Source organism: Leucopleurus acutus, assembly GCF_964270905.1.
Source record: "Leucopleurus acutus genome assembly, chromosome: 6".
NCBI lineage: Eukaryota > Metazoa > Chordata > Mammalia > Artiodactyla > Delphinidae > Leucopleurus > Leucopleurus acutus.
Window position 1 is genome coordinate 91,345,831 of NC_139149.1, and position 23,617 is coordinate 91,369,447.

The following is a 23,617-nucleotide window of genomic DNA, read 5'->3' on the forward strand; positions in this document are numbered from 1 at the left end:
TAGTGATATCCAAAAGGGCAGGGTTCATGCCTGAGGCTGCATGATTTGTCACAAACCAACCAAAGAGAGGATGAAGTAATGTTGATCAGTATTCCTGGTTCTGTCACACACTAGCGGTGAGACAATGGAAAAGTTACATCACCTGGGCTTTGGGTTTCTCCTTAATGAAATGCTGGGGCTGGATTAGATTATCTTTGAGATATCTTTCAGCTCAAAAATGTTGAATTTTGAATGCTCTCCATTTGAATATCAAACAATAGCTCAACAAAGTAACACACGGATTAATTTTACTTATAATTTGGAGAGGCACCAAACATTTTGTTAAAATATGTGGAGGAAATTAAGCATGTTGCTTTGATGATCCATGAAGCCCACAGGATTGTGTAGGGTCTGGAGAGGAAAGCAGACATAGAGATTACCGCAAATAGCTCAAATATATTCCACTGAGTTAAGGCTGTCCCAGCCCTGAGCCACACAGCAAGTAGCCACAAACTCCCACCTGCTAAGCATCTTGCTGAATGTGTGCAGGCCACACTGTGGCCCTCAATCTCTGATTTGCTAGTTTTATTCCTAAAAATTATCTTTCTCAGCACAAGAAGTATGGCCATTGACCACATCACTAATAGAAACAGTGTTTTGTTGTTTTTAATGGAACAAATTTTAAAAATATCCCCCCACATTTGAGGATTTTTGCTGATACATTTTGGGTCTAATATGGGTAGTTGGTTCTGAGGCTATTTTGGCTTCTTCCATGGATTAACTGGCTGGGGATAGAAGAATTTTGGGTGCCAAGAAGTTTTTTTGGGGAAAGAAATTTTTATAAAATCATCCTGAATCCACATTTGAAGGTCTATAGCTATTTTAATTCAACAAATTTGATCAAAATGCTATAGGCCTTAATTAAATCAAAACACATTTACAATGCTGGTTTTACATGTTAGAAATAAGCATAATATAAATTCTCAGAGAATTAAATTCTTCAGAGAAGAACTAACGCATGAACGGTGGCAACCAGAAATAACAGACCTAAATAATGGCTAAAGCTGTATTCTTAGAAAGTTTACATGCTTTGAGATCTTAGTACCTAAAAGTTTTAGGCACAAATCTCATAATATAACTTACTGATATATAGTATGGGAAATCTAGTCAATATTCATAATGACACTAAAACACACCTTCATTATGAATTAGAGGAAGAATTAGCTCAATTAAATGGGGACAGTAAGTCATAAAGATTTTTGATGTATCTTGCAATTCTGCAACTAATAAAGAAAATAAAGAATAACATTTAGTTAAGTCAGTTTCTGTGATAAAATGTTATACATTAAGGCAACAAAGATAATGGGGAACATGCCTGAGATAAATTTTATACTTCTGAAAATCTTAACAGGAATTAGATTGAATAGAATTTGACTAAAAGACCACAGAAGGGTCTGAAGGCATTGCCAGAGTTCTCCTGTAACTGGCTGAAATGTCAGTGGTATGATATTTCTCTAATGAATCCAAAGCAATTAGGAAAAGTTAAAACAAACCAAAAGGACATCTACCTGTTTTTTGGCAGTCGCCAAAATTGTCACCTGGTTCTTATCTGCCCTGGTCCTGTTATTGATAGACCTAATAAAGTTCTAATTCCAAGCAACTGGCCAGTAAGGAAGAAGGTGACCAAAAAGGAGAAGACCCAAGCCAATGACTGATTATCATAGACACTCACCTAAAGTGAGATTCTTCTTCATAGAAACAAAAGGAAGAGCAATTTATATTCCAGTCTCTAATATCAAATAATAAGCTACTCTGAGACACATGGTAACTGGGTTCTAGACCTGGTTCCCCTGGCACATGTCACTTAAGCTCTTTGGGTTCCAGCAGCGTCTGTAAAAGTGAGAGCCTCACGTGTGGAGCTCTCCCTTCTACCGATCACCCTATCCCTTCAGCTGCAACACTTCAAGACCATCACCATACAGTCTAGAGTATATGACCATGAACTGGTGGAACAGCTAACTGGGAAAAGCAACACTAACTCATTTAGCCTTTTAATCCTCACCATTTTTGTTGAGGAGTTTTTGCTACTCGTCCACCTTTGTGAGCCTTAGCCAATTTTTCTTGCTAGGCAGCTCCTCGTTTTATTTCTAAGAAGAACTAAACATTAGAAACCTTTTTGTTGCAAACCAATGACTCTTAGGTCAACCAGCCTTCTGAGGTGTTTTGTTTGGTCCTACAGGCCTGCACACCGATTGAAAGGCAACGTCACTAGGCAGGTGCTTTGTAGTGCAGGCGGCTGCCCACTTGATGTTTCATGCTTGACCACTGCAGACCTGAGTTTTCATGCCTTGCAGTGAGATAAGCTTTGCTTTTACAGAAGTCAGGAAAAGTAGACTGATGCACAGAATATTTTTTTAATTATTATTATTATTATTATTTTTATTATATATTATTTTATATTATTATTATATTATATTATAATATATAATATAATATATAATATAATATATATAATATATTATATATAATATATTATATATATAATATTATATATTATATATATAATATTATATATTTTTATATAATATAATTAATATTATAATTATTTTATATTTTATTTATTTTATATATATATAAATATATAATATATATTTATTTTATAATTATATTATATAATTATATTATATAAATATAATTATTTTATATTTTAATTATTATAATTATATTATATATATAATATAATATATATTATATATTATATATATTATATATAATATATATTATATTTTATATATATAATATTATATATTATATATATAATATATATAATATATATAATTATATAAAAATTATATATATATAATATATATAATATATATATAATTATATAATATATGTATATTATATAATTATATATAATATATATATAATTATATAATATATATATAATATATATAATTATATATATTATATATAATATATACATATATTATATATATATTATATATAATATATATAACTATACTATTAATATATATTAACTAAACTATAGTTAGTTAATATATATTAACTAAACTATACTATTATATATTATTATATATTATATATATATTTATTATATATATTATATATAATATATATATATATAATTATATAATATATATAATTATAATATATAATATATATATAATATATAATATATATAATATATATAATATAATATATATAATATTATATATTATATATAATATATAATATATATTATATTTTATATATATAATATTATATATTTTATATATAATATTATATATTTTTATATAATATAATTAATATTATAATATTATATATTATATATATAATATATATAATTATATAAAATATATATTATATATAATATATATAATATATATAATTATATAATATATGTATATTATATATAATATATATATAATATATATTATATATATATTATATATTATATATAATATATATATCTATACTATTAATATATATTAACTAAACTATAGTTAGTTAATATATATTAACTAAACTATACTATTATATATTATTATATATTATATATATTTATTATATATATTATATATAATATATATATAATTATATAATATATATAATATATAATATATATATAATTATAATATATAATATATATAATATAAAATATATATAGTATATAATATATATAATTATATAATATAATTATATATAAATATATATATAATTATATATATTATATATATAATATATATAATATAATATATATAATATTTAATATTATAATATTATATATTATATATTATATATATTATAATATATAATATATATTATATATATTATATATAATAATATATATATTATATATTATATTATTTTTTATTATATATTATTATATATTATTTATTATTATTATTATTACTATTTTTAAATAATTAGTATTTTTCCTTTCTCCCACAAAGCCTCAAGGAATCATAAGTGCTTAGGGAAGCCACTAAGAAGAGACACACACACACACAGACACACACACTCACAAGAATAATTCAACTTTGATGAAGTTATAGAGTTTTACGATTAGAGAAATCTAAAAAAGAATCTCAATTTTTAGCACATATGTACGTTTTTGTTCTTTTGATGAACAAAATCGTATTTTACCTTTACATGCAAAGATGGGGAGCATGGGATGGAGACTGTTAATTGGTGGAGAACAAAATCTTTCTGAAGCTTCAGAGTCACCAAAGTCACTTTCTGGCCTGGAATCGTGACCTGGAATACTCTCTTCACTGAGCAGATGTGTAGTCATGGTCCTTTTAATTGTTTCTCCCTAATTTCCAACCTTCACCTCATAATTCTCAGAGTATCCTGCTCACAGAGAACCTTATTCTATGAATTGAATTATTCCAAATTCTGTACACGATAGAACTGCCTTAGTTCCTTTACTTGATTCCCATTGTTCATTATAAGCTTGTATCTGTGAAGATTTCTGGATTTACATATCTTTAGGGGTTAATTCCCTCCTTCCTGAGGAACCATTACAGAGCAGTTCAAAGGTTTCCTTGGGTTAATTAACTATTTTTGGAATCCTAGCATCTCAGAGTAGAAAGAGTTCTTAAAGGTCATGTAGTCTAACCATTCATCAGACACTTAAATCCCATCTATCCTCTCATGCTGATTGTTAAGATATAGCACGTTGATTTATCTTTACTGAAAAATAACTCACTCCCTCATAGAGTATGCCACGCCAGCTCTGGGCAGCCTTGTTAAAAGTTCTACTATGAGCTAACATCACTCTCTTTGTTTTCTACTCATGTTGTCAGTTCTACACTTCGGAACGTGCCTAACAGTGACATTTCTTAACACATTTCAACACAACTCTGATGTCCCTGCATTGCTGTCTTTTTCTGCATCCTAGAAGTTTCTAAGCCCTTCAACCATTGCTTTACCAGTCTGATGGTTCTTTAGTAAATTTGGTCTGATCAATTTTTGCTGAAGGGTAATGCCCAGCTCAGAACAGAAGACTTTCTATAGCTTCTTTAGTTCCTGGGCAGAAATTCCAGCTCAGTCCTGGATGTACTAGTATCTGAGTCAGCTTTCTGGGCAATGACCCATCCTTAACTGTTCTGTGAAACAGAAAAGTTGGCTTCATTGGGGGGATTAATGAAGCAGGACACAGCTGCTAAAAGTTTCCTTCCTGGAGAAACTTACCTGAGATTTATATCTTTCCCAACTCTTAAAACCTGAGGGCTTCCCTGGTGGCACAGTGGTTGAGAGTCCGCCTCAACAGGGGACACGGGTTCGTGCCCCAGTCTGGGAAGATCACACATGCCGTGGAGTGGCTGGGCCCGTGAGCCATGGCCGCTGAGCCTGCGTGTCTGGAGCCTGTGCTCCGCAACGGGAGAGGCCACAACAGTGAGAGGCTTGCGTACCGCAAAAAACAAACAAACAAAAAAAATTGAACATAACTATTAAAAAAAGAAAATGAAAATTTGGTTCATTTATGTCCCAGGTTAAAAATATTTTATTCAATTTTTTATACCTGCAATTTCTTTGTCAATATTTAATTTAGATTTGAGTAATATATTCAGTTTTCTTTGTATGTGTGTTGTTGCAGATATTTATATGTGCAGAAATGTTTTGATTATCATCATCTAGTCTATTCTAGTATTTTATATGAATGTCATCTCCATTTTCTGCTCATTTTAATCCCATCCTCCCAGACTAGCCCACAGAAGTTGTATGCAGAGACAGCTGACTAGGTTTTTCTAGGCTAACTTGGGTTCTTGTTCAGAGCAAAGTCTTCTGGTTCATGCCCACAGCCAGGTTGCAGTCACAACCATAAGTGTGAAGCTGGTGGAGTGCAGGGTGGGCTGCACCAAGGAGACATGGGAGAGTTCATGCTCTGCAGGTTCACACCACTCACAAGAAAAAAACAATTGTAACTATGTATGGTTACAGATGTTAACTAGACAGTGTGGTGATCATTTGCCAATGGTATATACAAAATATATTCCTTAATAAAAAAAAAAAATAACCCAGAATCCTCAGGAAGCAAAGAGAAAGCAGAGGAATCCACCCCCATATGATCTCAAACTCATCACCTTATTAATCAGGTTAGGCCCTGAAGAAATGACTTTTTCCCCCTTCCTCCCCCACCCTGCCCCCATTCCCCCCCCCAAACATTTCCAGAAATGCTAGTACTCCCCTTCCCCCACCAGCTCATTAGGGCCTGCCAGTCATGCCGTGGGAAAGGATCTTCATCTCTGTGTTACCAATGTTGCCTTAGAAATTGCAAAAATTTAGAAATTCACACACACACACACACACACACACACACACACACACAAAAGCCTGTGCCATCAAAAAATGAGAATTTGTCAGATTTGGATTCTGGGGGCCTTTGGTGCATCTGGAACAGGTGAGGGGGGATTAACATGTGTTCACTCCCCACAAGGCTCCTTCTAGCCTGTTCACAGATTATCTCATTTCATCTTCACAAAAGACCTGCAAAGCAGTTATTGTTAGTATCATTTTATAGATCAGGTAACTGAAGTTCAGAGAGACTAAAAAAATTACTCAGAATATTACAGCTACTAAGGTTATTAAGAATGGTGCTCTCATGGGGTGATGTTCCACCTACCTGGAAAGCTATGCTTTTTTTTAAATTGCACTAAATTACCATGAATCCTGTTTTTCTAAGAACATGTCCTTTATATAATGAAAAATGAAGCATTATGGCATGCCCCAAGGGAAAACAAAAACAAACAAACAAACGAACAAAACAGTGAAATTTCTCACCCCAGATCAGGAGTCTTCAAACTTTTTCTCTAAAGGGCCAACCCAATATTTTAGGCTTTGTGGCCACTTGATCTCTGTTGCAACTATGCAACTATGCCATAGTGGGATGAAAGCAGCCAAAGGCAATATGGAAACGAATGAAAGTACCTGTAAAAGTTTAGTCACAAAAACGTCTTTACAAAACTTTATTTACAAAAGCAGGTCTGAATTTGACCCTATCCTGGGGGATCCACACAACCTTGAAGTACTGGGCTGCCCACAAAGACCTCTCTCCTCCCAGCCACTGTGCTACGAGGCCATGCATATGCCCAGGAAGATCACCTTTTTAGGTGGGTCAGGATAACTGAGAGGTCTGACCTAGTTTGCACAAGTCAAGAGAAGCAAAACAGAATTAACTTCTTCAGCTATTCAATATGTGCTTTTCACAGGTGGCAAACGTATTTTCCAAACTTACATGAATAATATTTTTGACAGTTTTTCAAGGAAAACAACTAAATCAAGAATGAGCATAATGTTTTCTAATCGATTTCAGCAGTTCCCTCCCCTAATCAGAAATTATGTGCATAACTGCAGGTAATCTGAAGTTTTACCTTCATAGTATTTTGTCTCTGTCTTTTAGTTAACTTTATTTTCCCTTATTCTTATTAGATTTTCAATTAAGCTTGACAAGGAGAAGCAACTTTGGATAAAAACAAAAATCATGAATTCTACTTTTATATTTTCAACTGAAAAATTATAGGTTATGATCTGTACAACGTTTTCACCCAGAACAAATACATTTTAAAAATAATTAATTAATACTGGGCAAAAAGACAATGGAACAATAAGTAACTGTCATTGTGTGGGAGGTTGACATTTAAAAGATTTAAGTGTAAAATTATATTTTTGAAAGGATAATATTTCTTTAATATGTTAATTGAACTACTGCCAAGGAACAGCTCAAGGAAGAGTCAAATTAAATTTATCAATGTTTTCTAAAATATCCATGAATGTTATTAACTCTCTTTCTTTGTAATGGGCATAACCACACTTAGACATAAACCAGCAACTATTCAATCTTGCTCTCTCTTAACAGATCAACAATGGAGTTTAGATATCCACCCAGAAAATAAACATAGGATGACAAGTATATATTGATTTGATAACCCACAGAAGGAGACAATTGCATAAAATCTATTTGGAGATGCTCAAATTCTACAATAGGACATCATTCTATTACCAACCACAGTTAAAGTTCTTCCAAAATTATGTAAGTTAGAAATGCAGAATGGATTGCCATATTATCTGTTTCCCTAGAAAACTTCTAGTGTTTGATAGCCCAGCCAATGGAAATATTTCATGGAGGATTTTGGCAAGTGTCTGAGCTTATCCGGGGCCATCTGTTGACTGTTCTGTTTTTTCTCAATCTCATCATCATAAACTTTTTAAACTGATTGCTCCCACTGTTATTTTGTGATGTTTTGTGCACTTACAAAGGAAATAATAAGCTTTCCATGGATTTGTCTTCCAGTTTTACAAACATTTTAATTAACCAGCATATTAAGCTTTTGATCTACTAAAGAATTTCCTGTAGCTCTTAAAAGTAACTTTTTAAATTCATGAATCTGTTATTAACTTTTTAAAGAGTCAACAGAGGAGTTAGAAATAAAAAGCTCATTGATTCCTTAGCATTCCAAAGTCATGAACTACTCCAAAATCATACTAGCTATCAGTGTATATGTTTAGTCTTACTATTTAACACATTAACATGCTTTGTAGAGTGACACACGTTTGGCCAAATTAAACAAAATAGGCTTTTCATAAAGAATTGGATAATATAAGAAAGTCTAGAATACTTATTGTCTATTAACTCATTGCTTTTTTTTCATTTTCATGATAAGTCCTGTCAATAAACAATATTAATTTAGAATTTGGTAAAGGAAGATTCAAAAGATACGTTTCGTGAATGGACATATATTGAACGAACACAACATGACATGACATTCTTCTTCATTGGATAAGGTTAGTAAGGAAGGAGGGTTGATTGCTACACTAGTAAATAGTTATTTGAAAAGGAAAAAGTAAGACAATTTCATAATGCTGAATCAAACGTAGAGAAATAAATACCAGAAAGAAGCAGGTTAAATGATTCTAGGAGCTCCCATAGGGCCAATATTAGTTCATGATCTCACCATCCAGTGTGGGAAAACCTTCTTTTTCTGGCTTTCACATGACTTATTACATTAAAATTATAATTTAGTTATTTTGTCTACTTTTAACGTCCATATTCACTGGCTAGAATAAAATTCAAGAGGGTGGTGATCTCCACCTATTTTGTGCAATAATTATTCCAAACACCTAGGACAGTAGTACAAACGTTTGGTAAGAATAAACTTTTCTTTCCAAATCATAATAGTAAAAGGATAAAGTTTAGCTCCTCTTTTGAGGCAGGTTTTATAATCATGGCAATTTAATTCAAGTTTGGAGAGATGAGGTATAATTTGTTCTGATGGAAACAATTTAATAGGAAGAAGACTGAGAAGAATTTTAGAAATTAGATATTAACTAGGGTGGGACTGCCAGAAGAATCATTCAGTTATCTTAGCTGCTGCTTTATGTTCTTGTTCTCTAAGATAAGGTAATTTGATTGTCTCAGCACTAAGATGATAGGAGTCTGAAATAAATTTCTCTACGATGCAGTAGTTCTCTGTTAAGGTAATTTGCATATGAGGGAAGAGTTAATTTATCTGTTAAACTAAATAATAATCTGACAGAACAACAGAAAGTACAATGTACTCTTTTTTCGTATCCTAATTTTCAGTTTAAAAAAAAGGATCATAAAACTTGTCTGGCTATTTTTGTACTAGCTGACACTTGTTTCTCTTTTTTTAGTGATGAATAGAATTTTATGTGATAAAGATAACCTTTAAAGCTTCTGATATCTCTAAACTGAACACCCTCATTTTGTAGAAAAAGTAAACCAGAGAGGTTTTGTGAGTTATTTACTAATGTAGAGTTAATTGTAATACTAAATGTATTTTCATCATATATCATATATCATATTATTATATATCACAACTCAAATGTTTTAAAATATATTATCATATATTCTGTTGCAGTGTTTTAGTAAGCAATATTGTTTAATGTTAGAATTCAGTATTATTCTTTTCTGTTGTGGCAGCCAATTTAAAAAACTTTTCCTATTATAAATGAAAAATTTCTGCTATTTTTTGATATCTAGGCCAATTATATTAGTATTTTTTCATTTTTTTCTCAGAAAAAAATGTAGATTTCATTTTGTCGAGGTTGATTTACATAACTATTTATTTAATAATGACATACAAAAAGCTCTTAGAGAAAAAGAGAATAAACAATTGAAAAAATTTTTCTCTAGGCTATAATATGATTAGACTTCCTTATTTATATTTTTTCAAAAAGATGATGCTTCTTAGGACATGAGTGAAAACAGCACAAAGAAATGAAAGGTGAAATATGAATCATGATTTCTTTGCAGTGTTTCTTAGCTTATGTTTTTATTTTGCTTAGGCCTTAATATTTTAAGATGACTTCTTTTTCAGAAGTCTGCTATAATTCCTGGTTTAACTGTTTGTGACTATTTGGTAAAGAAAGATAACGGCTAAAATTTTCCAATAAAAATATTCACCAATTTCGCTCCCTATTTTTAATATCTTTTTTCTTGGTTTTATTAAATTATTTGACATAGGATATTTAAAATATATTCTGCTTTAATCCTTTTGGAAAAAATAATTTAGCAATTTAACATAGAAAAAAATAATCTTACACTTTTATTTATTTTGTTTTTTTAAGGTCAGATGAATTATTTTTTTATTTTATTTTTTTTAACATCGTTATTGGAGTATTGTTCCTTTACAATGGTGTGTTAGTTTCTGCTTTGCAACAAAGTGAATCAGCTATATATATACATACCCCATATCTCTTCCCTCTTGTGTCTCCCTCCCTCACACCCTCCCTATCCCACCCCTCTAGGTGGTCACAAAGCACTGAGCTGATCTCCCTGTGCTATGCGGCTTCTTCCCACTAGCTATCTATTTTACATTTGGTAGTGTGTATATGTCCATGCCACTCTCTCACTTTGTCCCAGCTTACTTTTCCCCCTCCCCATGTCATCAAGCCCATTCTTTAGTAGGTCTGTGTCTTTATTCCCATCCTGCCCCTAGGATCTTCATGACCATTTTTTTCCCATATATATGTGTTACCATAAAGTATTTGTTTTTCCCTTTCTGACTTACTTCACTCTGTATGACAGACTCTAGGTCCATCCACCTCACAACAAATAACTCAATTTCATTTCTTTTTATGGCTGAGTAATATTCCATTGAATATATGTGCCACATCTTTATCCATTCATCTGTCAATGGACACTTAGGATGCTTCCATGTCCTGGCTATTGTAAATAGAGCTGCAATGAACATTGCGGTACATGACTCTTTTCGAATTATGGTTTTCTCGGAGTATATGCCCAGTAACGGGATTGCTGGGTTGTATGGTAGTTCTATTTTTAGTTTTTTAAGGAACCTCCATACTGCTCTCCATAGTGGCTGTATTAATTTACATTCCCACCAACAGTGCAAGAGGGTTCCCTTTTCTCCACACCCTCTCCAGCATTTATTGTTGGCAGACTTTTTGATGATGGCCATTCTGACTGGTATGAGATATCTCATTGCAGTTTTCATTTGCATTTCTCTAATGATGAATGATGTTGAGCATTCTTTCATGTGTTTGTTGACAATCTGTATATGTTCTTTGGAGAAATGTCTATTTAGATCTTCTGCCCATTTTTGAATTGGGTCGTTTGCTTTTTGATATTGAGCTGCATGAGCTGCTTGTGAATTTTGGAGATTAATCCTTTGTCAGTTGCTTCATTTACAAATACCTTCTCCCATTCTGAGGGTTGCCTTTTCATTTTGTTTATAGTCTCCTTTGCTGTGCAAAAGCTTTTAAGTTTCACTAGGTCCCATTTGTTTATTTTTGTTTTTATTTCCATTTCTCTAGGAGGTGGGTCAAAAAGGATCTTGCTGTGATTTATGTCATAGAGTGTTCTCCCTATATTTTCCTCTAAGAGTTTGATAGTGTCTGGACTAACATTTAGGTCTTTAATCCATTTTGAGTTTATTTTTGTGTATGGTGTTAGGGAGTGTTCTAATTTCATTCTTTTATATGTAGCTGTCCAGTTTTCCCAGCACCACTTATTGAAGAGGCTGTCTTTTCTCCATTGTATATTCTTGCCTCCTTTATCAAAAATAAGGTGACCATATGTGCTTGGGTTTATCTCTGGGCTTTCTATCCTGTTACATTAATGTATTTTTCTATTTTTGTGCCAGTACCATACTGTCTTGATTACTGTAGCTTTGTAGTATAGTCTGAAGTCAGGGTGACTGATTCCTCCCACTCCGCTTTTCTTTCTCAAGATTGCTTTGGCTCTTCGGGGTCTTTTGTGTTTCCATACAAATTGTGAAATTTTTTGTTCTAGTTCTGTGAAAAATGCTAGTGGTAGTTTGATGGGGATTGCATTGAACCTGTAGATTGCTTTGGGTAGTAGAGTCATTTTCACAATGTTGATTCTTCCAATCCAAGAACATGGTATATCTCTCCATCTGTTTGTAGCATCTTTGATTTCTTTCATCAATGTCTTATAGTTTCCTGCATACAGGTCTTTTGTTTCCCTAGGTAGGTTTATTCCTAGGTATTTTATTCTTTTTGTTGCAGTGGTAAATGGGAGTGTTTCCTTAATTTCACTTTCAGATATTTCATCATTAGTGTATAAGAATGCAAGAGATTTCTGTGTGTTAATTATGTATCCTGCTACTTTACCAAATTCCTTAATTAGCTCTAGTAGTTTTCTGGTAGCATCTTTAGGATTCTCTATGTATAGTATCATGTCATCTGAAAACAGTGACAGCTTTACTTCTTCTTTTCCGATTTGGATTCCTTTTATTTCTTTTTCTTCTCTTAATCTTACACTTTAAATTTAACTTTATTTTCTCCTCTGCCATTTTGGGGTAGAATTCTTTTCCAGTGTATATATATATATATATATAAAATATGAGGGAAGAGTAAATTTATCTGTTAAACTTAATAATAATATATATTATATTATATTTTTTATATATATAATATATATATATTTTTTTGGCCAGCACCATGCAGCAGATGGGGTCTTAGCTCCCCGACGAGGGATTGAACCCATGCCCCCTGCTTTGGAAGGTGGAGTCTTAACCACTGGACCATGGAGGAAGTTGCTCTAGTAAATATATATTTTATCACAGATGTATGTAGAATTTGAATAACTTAAAATCCATATGATGCAATGTACTTCTTCTTTCTTCTTCTTATTGCCTTGAAATTAGAAACTTTATTTCATTTTTAGCATTTATCTTAGCATGCTGACATAAAGAGCAGATAATTTATACATGTTTTTTACAGTCTGCATTTCACAGCTGCTCTCACAAATTGATCAAGCATGAATTGCCTTCAAATTATTTTCTGCTCTTAACATGAATGCTATAAATTTATTCAAAGCAAATATTCTAAATGCTGGAGAGGGTGTGGAGAAAAGGGAACCCTCCTGCACTGCTCGTGGGAATGTAAATTGATACAGCCACTATGGAGAACAGTATGGAGGTTCCTTAAAAAACTAAAAATAGAACTACCATATGACCCAGCAATCCCACTACTGGGCATATACCCTGAGAAAACCATAATTCAAAAAGAGTCATGTACCACAATGTTCACTGCAGCTCAATTTACAATAGCCAGGACATGGAAGCAACCTAAGTGTCCATTGACAGATGAATGGATAAAGAAGATGTGGCACATATATACAATGGAATATAACTCAGCCATAAAAAGAAATGGAATTGAGTTATTTGTAGTGAGGTAGATGGACCTAGAGTCTGTCATACAGAGTGAAGTAAGTCAGAAACAGAAAAACAAATACTGTATGCTAACACATATATATAGAATCTAAAAAAAATAATAATAATGACACAGACATAGAGAATGTACTTGAGGACACGGGGAGGTTGAAGGGTAAGCTGGGATGAAGTGAGAGCATGGCATGGACATATATACACTACCAAATGTAAAATAGATGGCTAGTGGGAAGCAGCCACATAGCACAGGGAGATCAGGTGCTTTGTGACCACCTAGAGGGGTGGGATATGGAGGGTAGGGGGGAGACGCAAGAGGGAGGGGATATGGGGATATATGTATACGTACAGCTGATTCACTCTGTTATACAGCAGAAACTAACACACCATTGTAAAGCAATTATACTCCAATAAAGATATTTTTTAAAAAAGCAAATATTCTCATACTAAATATGCAGCTGGTTTGTAACGCCTTGATAGAAGACAATTGTGATGGAAAGTTTCCTTTGCTTCAACTGATTAATATCTCAGGCTAATAATGCTTTGCATATATATACTTAGCTCCCTTGAGAACCTTGGTACCTTTCTGTGACCAGTGTTAGGGAATTGCAGCTGCTTTTGATTGAAACAAACTCAATTGCAGAACTTCATGGTATAGTATATGATTTAGAGTAAAAATATAATTTGTTGGCTTTAAGTAATAATATTTTATTCTCAGGATGCCTTAAAAATACTTCAAGAAAGAATACAATTACTAGGAAATTCATTATTTGATACACATATCTTGGGAAAATAAACATTGATCAAAAGGTTCAAATAATAAGTCAACTGGAAGAAAGTTTGCCACATCATTTTGGGAAAACCTTTAGAAGACAGACTCTGGTGATTCAAGTTTTTCACATTTTCTTGCCAACATACTTAGTATTACATGCTTTATTTGACAGTCCTTCAATTCCCCACTTTACCCTGCATTATTTTCTAAAAGACTGTTGTTGTTGCTATTTTTACGCAAGAGCTTCAATAAAAATCTTAAATGCCTTAGTAAGCACATTTGGAGTACACAGGATAAGAACAGACTATATTCTAGCTAACCTCTGTGCCCAGTGTCTCTATACTACTTGTCTTTTTCTGTTCATACAGTACTAAAATCTTTCCCCATGATTTCCTAACTAATACAAATTGATGCTATCCATTTTCAGTCTCCTGAAAAGTTTTACTTAAGAAGAAATCTACTCAGCACTAAACTCAGCAAGTTAGAAGATTGAGGGTAATGGTGAAATTAAAAAAGGATCATGAATAACTGCACTAATCCTCAACGATCTAAAAAAAACAAAACAAAACAATAAAACTCTACGTTAATCTTCAGATGAAGATTAGAGCCCCAAACTGCAGCTTCTAGACCAGATTGTGAATTTGTGAATTTGTCAAAGCCCAGTTTTAGTGCATTCTCTTTGCCAGCTCTTCACAGCCCCACTTCCCCAGTGCACTGTTCACAGACTAACCTCTGAACTTTCCATGTGATATCCATCTCATTCTTTTTCTCTTTGGCCTAGTACCATGATCCAATGTTTCCAGACTCTATCACATCAGGACTTATCAGGGCTGTGTTTTGTTCTCTCAAGATCTTTTCACAAGAAATTAGCAAGCTGTCCTGGGAAACTCATCTACACTGATCTGTAAAGGGAAAACAATTTCATTATGTACTGTGGTTAGTAGGTAAAATATTTGTATTTTGAAGGGCATTATGAGAATCACAATACCTTAAACCAATGGTCTTCAAATTTATTTTTTTAATTATCATCATCTAGTGATAAAACCCTGTTTTCAAACAAGGTTTTATATAAAACAGGTACAAGTGGAAACGCTCTGGTTAAAGTAGGGTATAAGAAAGGCACACTCCCTTTTTCCCTCCTCTTTGCTCTTTGAGTGGCCCCAGAGCATCTCTGAGGAATTTCTGCAGTTCCACAAACACAGCCTGCAAATGATCTCATTAACGCAGTGGGGTAACTGCTGGTGAGAATGCCAGGTATATGGCCAGCACTTTTAGATCAGTGGTTTTCAACAGGGATTGATTTTGTCCCCCGTGGAGGCTTTTGGAAATATCTGAACACACTTTTGGTTGTCATAACTTGGGGAGGAAGGAAGCGGGTGCTGCTGGCATCTAGTGGGTAGTGGACAGGATGTTGTTAAATATCCTACAATGTACAGAACAGCCCCCCACAAGAGAGAGTTTTTCAGCCTGAAATGTCACAGTAGAACTGAGGTTGAGAAAGCCTGCTCTAAAGAGAGTAGGGCACCAGGAGCTGCTGGGGGTGAGGGGAGGAAAGGGGGACTTTGAGGGCAGGGAGGAAACCTGCAGCCCCTGGAGTCAGAGCCTTAACTAACGAGTGCTCAGGGTTTGCCCAGGGCTGGGGAAGGCAGAGAAGGCAGAAGCTTTGCAAAATGGTGGCATTTAAAACTTTGTTACACCTGCAGGTTAACTTGCATTTGTCAGTAGCTAGATCCAAACAAATAAGCTTAGCACTGAGCAAAACTATTAACTAGAAATTTACCTGTGACTAACAACCACCCATGAGTCCCCTCATGAACTCCAAAGTTGCGGGCTTCTTGCTGGTGGGCCGGAGGCAGCAGCTGAGTCTGGAGTCGGCCCTGGTCCAGTCTCCAGGGAGCAGAGCCGAGCCAGGTGCTTAAAGAGGGCTTCCTCGGGGTCCAACCCTCATCACCTTTCCTCCGGTGTGTTGTCTGCTGCACCCGCTCATCAGCGGGGAGGCTGGTAGGAGGTTCTCTTAGAGGAGAATCCCATCCTCCTTCAGATGTCCTGCGGAGAAGGCAGGTGCATCCCACGTCCCACATCCTCACACCAAGGAAATGCTCTCTCATCTAAACGCCTCCCGCTGGAGCCCATCCTGACCTCTGACCCGGTCACTACCCGGTGTTGTTCCTCAAAAAGAGATCATTTCGAAATTCAAAAAGGTTAAAAAATATTTCATTACAAGCATTAACCCCGTTAGGCGCTTTTGCTCGCTTCCAATCTCCTGAATAGGCTTCATTTAAAGGCCCCAGAGGCACCAAGTGACAGTTTTACGCGGGTCATCAGTTCGAAAGCTCTGGAGAGTCTAAGAGAAAACATACAATAAGTCCCCCGCCCACCCCCGCCGTCATTATATAGAAGAGAGAGAGGAAATCCTCCTCACGCGGGGGCCCCTTTTGTGTCGTTCCTGCCAACGCAGCAGCCCTCCTGCTATATAGACCCGCGCGCCCGCCCCACCGCACTGAACTCGCATCCCCGCATCCAGCAGCCATGGGGAAGGTGAGCCCCACGCCGGCGGGAGGGGCCCGCAGCCGGGCTGGAGCCCAGGCCTCTGAGCCCTGTCCTTCCCTTCCCTGCAGATCACCTTCTACGAGGACCGGGGCTTCCAGGGCCGCCACTACGAGTGCAGCAGCGACCACGCCAACCTGCAGCCCTGCTTCGGCCGCTGCAACTCCATCCGGGTGGACAGCGGCTGCTGGATGCTCTACGAGCAGCCCGACTACTCGGGCTGCCAGTACTTCCTGCGGCGCGGCGACTACCCCGACTACCAGCAGTGGATGGGCCTCAACGACTCCGTCCGCTCCTGCCGCCTCATCCCCCACGTGAGTCCGGTTCCCCTGGGCCTGCCGTGCCCTCGGGTCACACCAGTGCTCCAGACACAGTGGTCAGGCTGCACGACGGTGGCCTTCTTTTGCTGGCTCTAACCGGGTTCTCTTTCCCTTTATTAATGTCTTTAAGGTTTCTTTCCACCGAAAAATTGAGCGATGCAATGCTCTTAATTGAAATTGTATTCTCCTTTGCTAAAATTAAGCTCACCTCTACTGGGCAAAAGTGGTGCACGGCATTAGTTTAGAGCGTCTGTGCCACCGCTGAGGAATAAGCAACAGGTGAACTCCTCACACCCAGGTGCCCTTAGGCTAGTTACTGGGCTACTTCTCTCCTTCCTCATCTGTAAAGCGGGGTTAATAAGGGCAGTTGGTTCATCGAGCTGTGATGAGGTCAAAAGGAGATTGCCCAGCACCTGGCAAACTACCCCCTCCTCCAAATATTAACCATTATGAATATCAAGTGTCCCTCAAGTTCTGCTTTTTGATTAGGCAAAACAAACAACCAACAATGTGATTCTAGTAGCACCTGCAAAGCCCACTGCTACCCAAGTAAAGCCTGAGCAGCCTGGAATTCCACAGTTAGGGAGGCTTTTGTTTGCCTATGACAGAGTCCTATGGAAAATGTACCACTCTGGGGAAATTTGAAACCCCCTCAGAGGGTTGAAAGCCTTGATAGGACCCAGACTGGCATTAGGAGCCTGGAAATCTGGACTTTTACTTTCCCTGACTCTTTGATTACAGCCTGAAAGCTCTAGTCATTAGTTTCTCTTAAAAGAAGAAAAGACTTAGAATGGCTGCTCCACGTGTGTCAGGCTGTTGTGAAGATCAAATTAGATAACGCACACGTGAGTCTTTTGCAAACCATGGAAGATACCTTATTAGCAGTTTTTTATACCTCAGAATGAACTGCTTATGAGAACCTTTCCTAATGAGGATTTAATGGTGGAAGAAGGAAGAAGGAATTGAGTGGGTACCTGCTGGGAAGGAACAAGCAGATAAAAGAACAAGTACTCAGGAAGAGACAGACAGGATTTGCCCAGGACTGACAGCCTGCCCTTACATTTTTCTAAAGGTTTTATAATCTATTGATCTAGACAGGCCTCCTTCATGATCTTGAGCTTCTATTTTTATTAATTACCTAAAAGTGTTTTGCCAGACCATATATTAGAGGTGAGAACTGAAACCTAATCGTTACGATGGCTCTTGCTTCTCGGGATTTTAGAATAGCAGGACTCAAAGCAGAAAGGAAGGGATTAAGGAGTTGCCTGGGCTGGACTGCCACCTCCTGTGCTTCACTTCGGGGAAAGCAATTCGACTTCCTCTCTTCCCAGCCTCTTCTAATGCTATGGCGTTCCAAAATAATGCCTTTTGCCAGGGATAGATTTGCCTTTTTATTTTAATATCTAATTATTTTTATATCCTCCAAGGAGAGCTCCAGACTACCGTAAGTCTATAAAGGAGAGAGCACAAATTATATATAAAAATTGTCACTTAAGAATGGTACTAAGTAGGTACTAAATATGATTCATGTAGGTTGCGGCCCTAGAAAACTATGGAGCACCATGAATATCTTGATCTATGTGAATGGCCCCCTCTTCAGTTTTGCAGTGTGCAATCTACCCAACTATACCCAGTGGCCCTGGTGTTGGTTGTCTTTTTAATTTGTCATCTTTGATATAGAAAAGATTTTTAAAAAATGCCCATTCCCTCGGCGGTGTGAGTGATTGGTTGCTAAAGGCTAGGTTTTCTGACCCTTCCCATCTGCTGATTGCTGAACCCAGACCAGCTCCCACCGGCTGAGGATGTACGAGCGAGAGGACTACCGAGGCCAGATGGTGGAGCTCACGGAAGACTGCTCCTCGCTCCGCGACCTCTTCCACTTCAATGAGATCCGCTCCCTTCACGTGCTGGAGGGCTGGTGGGTCCTCTATGAGATGCCCAACTACCGCGGGCGGCAGTACCTAGTGAGGCCGGGGGACTACAGGCACTACCACGACTGGGGGGCCCTGGATGCCAGAGTGGGCTCTCTGAGAAGGGCCGTGGATTTCTACTGAAATATTTTTACTCTATCCTTTTTTCCATCTAAAAGCTAATAAAATATTTCCTGTGTGTTTGATGCAGTAACGTGGTCCTCTCTTCCTTTCAGACTCCTTGGAAGGGCTCAGCAAAAATAAAACGGAATAATGTGCATTTTCTTACAAGTGTCAGTGGAAAGGGTGGTGTGGGGTAGCAGTTGAGAGGACAGGCTCTGGAGCCAGAATGCCTGGGTCCACATCCACTTACTAGATTTAGGTGGTCGGCAAGTTACTTAGCATTTCTGTGCCTCAGTTTCCTAATTTGTAAAACTCGGTGTAGTAGTACTCTTCATTTCATAAGTTTGTGGTGTGGATTAAATGACTTATTATTTTAAAATCACACATTTTAGCTTTGCATATCGTATAATAGTTTCTAGAAAACTGTTCTGTAAGCTTGCTGGTGAAACAGCTGGTCACCTTTTTAGTACCCTTTTCTTAGGAGAATTCCCTTTTGGAGTTTGCATTCAGTAAGATGGCTAAGTGAAATTGCAGAGGGAGACAGAGTTAGATAGAGACAGATGTGTCTGACATATCTTCGGTGTGAATACATGTGACTGCCTGAATAGGTTTACTAATATATGCGTATCCAGAGCACAAGTATAAGAATCAAGTGCCACCTTAATGAACAGCCCAAAGGACTCTTCCAAACATTTTTCTACTTAAGGGAGGTACAAAGCATTCAGGTAGTGTGCACTGATCAAAATGAGCACAGTGGGACAGAAGTAAAGACATAAGGTACATGATCCAGAAAATAACATACAATCAGGCAAAGTTCTTAAATCTACTATTGGCTATGCTGATACTGTCACCAGACTTGGATCAATTTTGATTACCTCTAGCTCATGAATCAACATTTGATAGTAATCATAGCACCAAGAAAGAAAAAGGTAATGTGGGAACTAATCATTTAATTGAATTCAAAATTTCTTTGCAGGGAGATGAAGTTTATCAAATGAAATCTAAGTAGGTGTTCTATTACCCTACTAGATTTTCTTTAATTGAAAATACTAGACTTCTTGATTTCAGATGTTTACACATAATTGAGAAAAAACAAATTACTTCCCAGTTTAGGGGTTTGACTTAATTGTGAAAATGGCAACCTCTTGGTGAAATAAGTTCTTGGTGAGCTGAATGGCCATGATTAGGAAAGAACCACTGCAAATTATTTTCTACTTGAAAATAATACATATCTAGCAGCTAAGAAATAAGTTGTTTCCGAAATCCCAAATATTATAGGAATAAAGTAGTCAAATTATTTAACATATTACTTTCCTAACACACACGCACATTACAAAATATTTGAAGAAGCTCTAAGGACATTTAGATCTGTGCTAATACAGTAGTCACTATCACATGACTCTATTTGGCTAGACTTCATTTGGCTAAGTCCAAATGAAGATGTGTCATAAGTGTAAAACACACACCAGATTTCAAAGACTTAGTATGAAAAGTAGAAAGGAAAATATCTGAATGTTTTTCAAATTAATGTAATGTTGAACTGATAATATATTGGATATATTAGGTTTAATAAAATCTGTTATTAAAGTTGATTTTACTTGTTTCTTTTAACTATTTTAATTTGCTTACTAGAAAAATTAAGATTACCTTTATGCCTCTTTTTATAATTCTATTGATCGGACCCCCAGGCTAAAAAGGTGAGTCGTAATTTGTATGCAGATACAGCTCAGTCTGATACTTGAGTTATATGAAATCCTAAAAATTAGGAGATGGCAGAGAACATGTTTAAGTGTTGCATAGTCATTGGACATCCATTGCCTTATGAGGAGATACTCAGTGAAATTATAATTTTCACCTATCACTGACTGAGGCAGTGGGGGAGTGGGTCCCCATCTTGTCTCATCATATGGGTGTTCCATTAACTACACTGAATTTGAAGTTTCAACAACACATGTGAGTTACCCGACCTTCTATAGATACAAGTCGCTGCTTTCCTCAGCTAATTTTCCCTCCTCTCCCTCTCCCTGTCCAGGCATGGCCCTTCATTTATAGCATTTTCATTCTGGAAACTGCCATGTTTCCCTCCCCTAACTTTTCAAACACTGTTGTCATTGTTATAGATTTTATAAAGAGCTTGAAAAATAACTGGCTAAAAATATTCATCTTTGACTCTTTAACTACTCTGGCCAAATCAATATATTAATAACCATTGTTGAGCGACATCACATGCTAGTATTTAGAACAACCAGATTTTTTAAGAGATGTAATGATGAGAAAAAGACAGGAAACTGCTGAAGAGATAAAAAATGATAAGTACAATGGAAAGTGAGAAAGAATAGTTGAATGTTCTGGAAGCCACTGTCATCCAATGCTGGAATGTCAAGAGGAATTGCAGCTGAATACAGGCTGTACAATTCTTTTTAAAAAAGGTTATGTAGGGTATTGTGCATAGAGTTCAGATTGCAAATATTCAACAAGAGGACACCAGGTCTCATTCATACACAGGGGTTTTCTTTTCCATCTATGTGTTTACTCTACTTTTTCAACTATTGAAAAAAATCAGATAAGATGGAGTTCAATTTGATAATCCCTGAAATTTAAAGGATGTATATATGGTCCGGGAGGAAGGATAATAAAATAAGAGGGATGCTTCCTGCCTTATTAATGGTCCTGACACATCCATGGGCTTTTGCTAGGTACAAAGAATAAATTCTTGCTCCAAATATGGGATGACAGTTACGTCCCGAATTTCAGTTATAGAGTAATTCAAAGGGAGAGATTTTCCCTTCAGGATGCAAGCCTTGATATTTTGCAGAAACACTTGAAAATATTTGTCAAATAGTTCAATGAGAGTAGCGTTTTGTGGAATTTGAAAAATAAAACCTAGAGAATTTGGATAATCCATGAACTAGTTATTAACATGCGCAGCAGAAAACCTGAATATTGTATGCTGTTCTTTGTGAACAAAATGCTAATAGAATAAAGGCAAAGAAAAAGACATATCAAAAAGGGAAACTTTTTTTCTGTTTTAAATCAGGGGCTGGTTTTCAACACTCAGTTCAAGTACTTTTTTTTTTAACAAGATGAGGCCAATGGAAAGTTTCCAGGATGTTTGTTCTGACATGCAATTATTTTTACCCTGCCACATTTGTAGCCATAGAAAAAGATGCTGTCAGGCTGACTGACCGAAGGAGTTCTCCACAGTCAAGGAAACTAGAATTTTTTTTTTTTTTTTTTTTTTTTTTGCGGTACGCGGGCCTCTCACTGCTGTGGCCTCTCCCGCTGCGGAGCACAGGCTCCAGACGCGCAGGCTCAGCGGCCATGGCTCACGGGCCCAGCCGCTCCGCGGCACGCGGGATCCTCCCAGACCGGGGCACGAACCCGTGTCGCCTGCATTGGCAGGCGGACTCTCAACCACTGCGCCACCAGGGAAGCCCCAAGGAAACTAGAATTTTGATAAAAGACTAAATAATGAGGTGATAAATTGTCTATGGCACTTCAGAGGTAGAGTCACTTTCTCAAGAGTTATGTGTACTGATTGATTTCATGAAAAATCCTTTACCCTAGACAGTAGAGGAACTGAATGTCATACTTAATAATTAAATGGGAAAAGAGAAACCAAAATATTTGATTCCTAACCAATATACATTAATAATAGCTCAACGTGACAAGCAGTGTACATTTCACACAAGAGGCTCACTTGTGATACATATGTTCAGATTATGTTCACTCACAAGTTTATGTCAGACGTTAGCCAAATCGATTATAATATCAAATTAGAGAGGGGAAAAAGGAGCATGCAGAATGAGTAGATTTGTCAGCAAGATTCAGAGTTTATTTACTGTTTTGTAGTTTATATTTCAACTTCGTGAAAAAGGAAGGCAGTGAAGCATTTTCAAAACTACCTTTTCAGAAACTCTCAGACTACAGACATGCTGTCCTCAGAACAGCCATTAGCGGAGGAAAGGACGTCACACATCCTTCAACTGATGTGAAAAGCTACACCTTTCCCATGTCTTTGTCTTTAATTGTGCCTATGTGCTTTATATCTGTTAAAACTGGTATTCCCAACTACTAACAGCTCAGCTCTTGGAAGAATACCTCAATATTATTCTGCTGTGCTTCAGCACAAGTTATCACATGATATAGTGAAGTGAGAATGACCTTGGGGTCAGAAGCCCCTGACTTGAGCTCCTTACTCCTCCATGCACAGACCTGTGGCTTTGGGCATATCATCAAACCTTTCAGAGTCATGATTGTTTTGTA

General features: G+C 36.2%; 1 protein-coding gene across 1 annotated transcript; it reads left to right on the forward strand.

Annotated features, from left to right (window-relative positions):
- Positions 1 to 17,189: 17,189 nt before the first annotated feature.
- On the forward strand, positions 17,190 to 19,372 carry LOC309962938 (gamma-crystallin F-like; the record flags this gene model as incomplete). The annotated part of the gene is made up of 2 exons (XM_082841049.1): positions 17,190 to 17,312; positions 19,100 to 19,372. 2 exons carry the CDS (start codon positions 17,190 to 17,192, stop codon positions 19,370 to 19,372), a joined length of 396 nt encoding a protein of 131 aa, XP_082697175.1.
- Between the last annotated feature and the right edge of the window lie 4,245 nt (positions 19,373 to 23,617).